Source organism: Coffea eugenioides, chromosome 10 (genome assembly GCF_003713205.1).
Source record: "Coffea eugenioides isolate CCC68of chromosome 10, Ceug_1.0, whole genome shotgun sequence".
In the NCBI taxonomy this organism is placed as follows: Eukaryota; Viridiplantae; Streptophyta; class Magnoliopsida; order Gentianales; family Rubiaceae; genus Coffea; species Coffea eugenioides.
The window spans coordinates 28,957,112-28,962,765 of NC_040044.1; the positions used below are offsets into that span (position 1 = coordinate 28,957,112).

Consider the following 5,654-nt stretch of genomic DNA (forward strand, 5'->3'; position numbering starts at 1 on the left):
ACCTGGGTTTCAATTTTGAAAAAAAGGAGAAAAGAGAGAAAGAGAAAAGAAAAGGAAGGGTTTTTTTTTCCGCACGGATCGCCTATGTTTCACAGATACGGATGAACAAGGGTCTTCCTCAGTCAGTTAATTCAGATACATGCAAAAAATTTCGCATTAATGAAAATTTCAATTCAGAGTTATTGTAAGGAACGGAATAAAAGTCAGGCCCTCTTCTTTTCCAATCAAACATTCTATCCCTAGTTATCCCTTTTGAACCTTCAGAATAAAATACTTCATTTGGCAACCCCTGAGAATCGCAAACCCCACATGTCGGTGAAATTTTATGCCCGTTAGTTGCTTGATGAAATGCTCAAACGAAAGTCTTGAGCCAGAAGAAGAAAGCTTCAATTCTGATTGGCATGACCTTTTTGAAATGTCGTTTTGGTCCTTTAACTTTGGCATAATTCACTATGGCCCGAATACTTCTGCAATCAAATCATTTCCGCCCTTATTAAGTTTCAATCGTTTTTCATGCTTTTTTTAAGCCGATTATTTCTGGGATTAAGAGCATAATTAGTCCTTAATAACTTTAGTTGTTTTGTTTATTTTGTTGGATTTAGTATTATGGGTTTAGGTTTTGGGAAATGATATTTGTTTGGGTTTGTAAAGGTGGGTCTGATTTATTTTGATTGGGTTTCTAGTTTGGGTTTAGGAAGTAAAGGCCCACTCTTTTGGTTGGGTTTGTTTTGTTGGAAAGTGATAGATTGGCCTGCTTGCTTTCTTAGGGTTTTCGATTGGGCTTAGGGGGCTTCTGGCCCAAATAAAATGCAAAATGGCCCAAGTGGCCTGTTGGGTCGTCAAGACCAGAAGCGAATTTGCAAAATGGCCCTTATACTTTTCTTTAATTTTACTATAGCCCTACAAACTTTCAATTTCTTTCAATTGGGTCCTTAACTTAATTGCAAAATAGGCCCCTAAACTTTATTTTTCTTTAATTCTGGCCCCAAAACTTTGTTAATTTTTGCAATTAAGTCCCTTCTTAATTTTGACTTCTTAAATGTGGGTTGTTGACATGATTTAATTGATTCAATTTCATGTTTATTTTTATCTTTTGTGATTATTTGTTAACTAAAGTGATGCCTTGACCCTTTCTTTGTTTTTTGGAGGGTAAATAAGTAAGTTCATTTCATTAGGGCCCCAACTCAAAGGAGGTACACCCTATCCCTTAGTTTCTTACTTTATTTGACCCTATGTGTTTATGTGATTTATGTGCTCAATTGCATGCCTTTTGAATGTTTTCATTTTATTTATTTATCCACTTTATTTGTTTTAGTTATTTTCAATTTCGATCATTTGAAAGGCACTTGAATGCCAAAGTTGTAATAGCTAGGTTATTTTATTTAGGGTTAAAAACAAAAAAGCCCCCTGTGCTAAACCTAATATACAAATAAGCCCCCTATGGTTTCAAAATATACAACGCGACACCTCGTGCTTTGAACTAAGTTGTAACATTGACGGAAATCGGTAAAATTAACGGGATTGATGTACTGTAAGCTAAAAGCAAATTCTTTATACTTAATTTTTAGCAAATATTCCTATTGTACCCCTTAGCCCCCAATAAAACTCCCTCCCAGCGATGCTTGTGTATAGAATCGATTTGTACTTGATGGAGAGAAACTGAACTAGCCTTTGGGAGAAATCAAATTACCACACAGGAGGTTTGAAAGGTAAAGCCATCCTCTAGATACGAAGTCAACCTGCGAGGAACTACTACACAATCTTGGCTAAGGTAAAAGCATTTGATTTTGGGTTTTGGCTAACAAATTGTTGTTATTAGGGTTTAAAGTAAGAATGTTGGTAACTAAATTGGGATTTATCTACTGATGAAGGGAAATGACTGGCTAAAAAATTTGCTCATGTCTTCCTCAAGCTCTCGAGGGGATAGTGGAGTTAGGAATCTACGGTACCAATATAAGCTGTGCGACTGTCGAAGAAAGGCAAAGGTGAAGATTGTTGAGTCTGAAAAGCCATCCAAAGGGATGCTGTACTTTGTTTGTGAAAGGGATGAATGTAGATTTTTCTCATGGTGTAATCCCATCTATAGAGATGAAACCGGCAGAGGAAACTTTTTTGAGAGGCCAATGGTTGAAGAACATTTGTCGTGCTTGAACTCGAATTCTGAAGTGAAGAACTTGAATGATGAAGTGAAGAACTTGAAAGTACTAGTTAGCTATTGTCTAATGGTATCTATTTTTTCACTTTTGCTTCTGTTGATGAAAATGTCTGTAAAATAAGACAATGAAGAAGCTTATGAATGGAAATGAAGAAAATCAGGCAGTTTGTTTTGTTCATGGAAATATGCACTTTATTCTTCTGTTTTTCCGAAAGATGTCCTACCTAAAACAATGAAACAAACATCTAACTATTATATACACTTGTAATCATATTTGTGCATTAAAAATAGTTTTGAGCAATAAGCACACACAATAACGTCTTCTGCATTCCAGTTTTGAGTAATAAGTACACCAAAGTACATTAAAATTTCCAGTCCATAAACTATTCCAGAAATATATCCCACCAAACATCCCACCTAACATTCCAGAAATATATCCCACTATACATTCCAGTTTTGATAACAATTTCAAATAGAGTAGACAAAATACATCCCACCAAACAAAAATTGCCCAAACAAACAGTACATGAAATATTCCAGCCCATAAAAACTGCCCAGAAATAGCTTCTTCTGCAATTGAGAAATACCATTGCAGCCCATAATCATAATGCTCCATTAAAACAGTCAATAAGTACATTAAAGTGTCCAACACCTGACAAGAATCCTCCAAATTGCTGAAGCCAACAGCATCCAATCAAAATACATCAAAGTTTCCAGTTTGCAATAATTGATAACAATTCCAAACAGAGTAGACAAAATACATCAGAAACATACATTCCAGTTGTTTGCCACCAACTCTAACGGCAACCACTAATTTCTTAAAACTACACAAAAAGGCAATCAACAAACATACAGTCCACTTCAAAAATCAACTCTAACATCTTCTTGCTTTCTTGGATCTTAGGTTGTATAGAACATCAGCAACAGTAGGACGAATGGGTTCTTTTGCTGGTGAAGTTGTTCCACTCACAGGCTGCAATTGAAGTAGAAAATATGAATGTTTGAAGGAAAAATGCTTCATTAAATCACTTTTGCATTACATGAAATCCAACCTGAGAACATGATTGTCTAGCAGACACATTTTTTGCTACACTCGCAATTGTTGGCTGCGTATACTGCTTCCCAGGCCTGCAGCTTTTTTTTTGAACAGGTGCAGCTTGTTCTTGATTTGGGACTGGTTGCGGGGGTACCATTGGTGAAGGAGCTGATGAATGAAGTTCTGAACTTGATTCAGCTACATTAGTGTCAGGTGCCTATAAAAAACAAGTTCATTTTAATGTTCAATTAAAATGATTTGGGACAGCAATTAGTCTCAGCCTATGAAATCTGTAAGCTGTGTTACCTTGTAGAATTTAGAGTTGGGATGAATGGCATTCTTGCAGGTCCTTGAATTGTGTCTTTGCTGAAAACATCTCTTGCAAGTTACCACAAGACCCTTTCTGGTTGAGACTTGACCCTTTTTAGGCTCGTCAGCTGCTCTTTGCCGGATCTTTTTGGGTCTGCCAGGCATTCTTCGAACTGCAGGAGGTTTTGGGGGTTGTTCTTCACATCTCACCTAGTATTTATTACTTGGGACAGGTGTGATAGTGTGCTCATATGTTTTCAAGTAATTTTCTCTACTGTAGCAGGCATGCACATAATCAAGCAAAGGCAATCTACGTGCTCCTATTGCAGCACATGCATGAGCACAAGGATAACCTGTAAGCTGGAAATAGCCACATGTGCAAGTCTTTTCCTTCAGATCCACCACAACAGATTTTCTAGGCCCACAATCAATTTCATATTTGTTCTTGCCATCCCATGTGGGAATACACAGCCTACTGAATTTCAGATTCCTATCAATCTTCTCTGCAATGTTAGGACATATTTTTCCTTGAAATTTCTGCATACCAGTCCTCTTCACTTGAATCCTTTGCATGGGCCTTCTTCGAATCCACTCAAGCATCCCTATGACAGGAAGCTCTCTAGCTTCTAAGATATAGTTATTAAATGACTCACAAAGATTGTTCACAAGAATATCACATTTGCTACTTTGTCTAAAATGTGACCTGCTCCATAAAACACTTGGCACTTTTTGTAGCCATTCAGCTGCATCCTTTGAAGCTTTTTCAAGGGAATTCATTGCTAATTTCCAGTCCACTTCATTCCCAGCACTTGCTGCTGCCCAGAACAAGTCCTTCAACTCTTTTCCTTTGAACTTCTGTTTGAAATTTTGGTACATATGTCTCAAGCAAAACCTGTATTCAGAATTTGGAAATAACTCATTCACTGCATGGACCAGTCCTTTTTGTCGATCTGAGATGAATGTCCAGGGTATGTTTTCCATACCAAGTCCCAGATCAGCCATTAGTAGTTCCAGAAACCACTTCCATGAGTCATACCTCTCTACCTCTACCACTGCTACAGCTATTGGAACCATATTGTCATTGCCATCTCTACCAATTGCTGACAACAACTGACCACCAAACGCAGATTTCAAAAAACACCCATCAAGACCAATTATTGGTCGACAGCCATCGAGGAACCCCTGTTTGCAAGCATAAAGACAGTAATACAATCTTTGAAATGTCCCTTGTGAACCTTCTTCTGCTGTATCAAGCTTAAGCTTGACAGTGCTACCAGGATTTGTCTCTCTAATTGTAGCTGCATAACTCCAAAGGTGGTGATATTGCTCCATATCCGTGCCAAGCATCTCATCTTTTGCCTTTCTCTTTGCTCTGCGTATCTTGGTAACGGACACGTTAATCATTAGATCTCTTCTAATATCATTCTGAAATCCATTCACGGCACACTACGGGTCACCTCTTATCTTGTCTTGGTACTTCACGCTCAAATACTTGGCTGTTGCATGCTTGTTGTTGTAATCTCTAGCACAAACATGCTGGCCCTTCAATGATTTAATTTGAAAAGTAGTTTCATCTTGGACTGGTGTTGCACGAATCCTCCAAGAACAGCCCTTTGCACACTTTGCAATAATTTTTTTCGAGTAATTTTTTACCCAATCAACCTCATATCCCTCTCTTACCAACCATTCGACCAACACATATCTAAAAACTCTGAAATTGGAAAACTTTTGCCCAACCTTCAACTCAAAATGTGGCTTGAGAAACTCCACTTTAGGGTTAAAGTCATGACATTCTTCATGGCCTTCATCATCAGATCCGCACTTGTCCAGCAACTCTTCATCAGAAATTACTGGTTCTTGCCAATCCTCTTCTGATGTATGTGGTGTTCCTTCTTCTGTTGATCTTTCCTCAGCCTTTTTACTGTTCCCTGCTTCAGCTTGTGATGGGATCTGAGATGGGTGTTGGTTAGAAGCTTGAGATGCAGCTTGAGATGAAATCTGAAATGAGATATGAGGTGGAATTTCTCTAATGCTATCTGGCCCTGCAGACTGCTTCTTATTTTTACTGGACTTTTTTTCCTTACTAGTTTCACTTTTGGCAAGGCTCTTGATAGCCACCTTCTCAGGGAAAGAGAACACGTGATAAGGCTTAAA

At 38.0% G+C, this 5,654-nt stretch overlaps 1 protein-coding gene across 1 annotated transcript; it reads right to left on the bottom strand.

Moving 5' to 3' along the window:
* Nucleotides 1-3,029: 3,029 nt before the first annotated feature.
* LOC113750621 lies at nt 3,030-4,904 on the bottom strand. The gene is made up of 4 exons (XM_027294577.1): nt 3,792-4,904; nt 3,498-3,710; nt 3,208-3,408; nt 3,030-3,128 (listed from the first exon to the last, which is right to left on the bottom strand). Exons 1-4 carry the CDS (start codon nt 4,902-4,904, stop codon nt 3,030-3,032), a joined length of 1,626 nt encoding a protein of 541 aa, XP_027150378.1.
* Nucleotides 4,905-5,654: the final 750 nt, after the last annotated feature.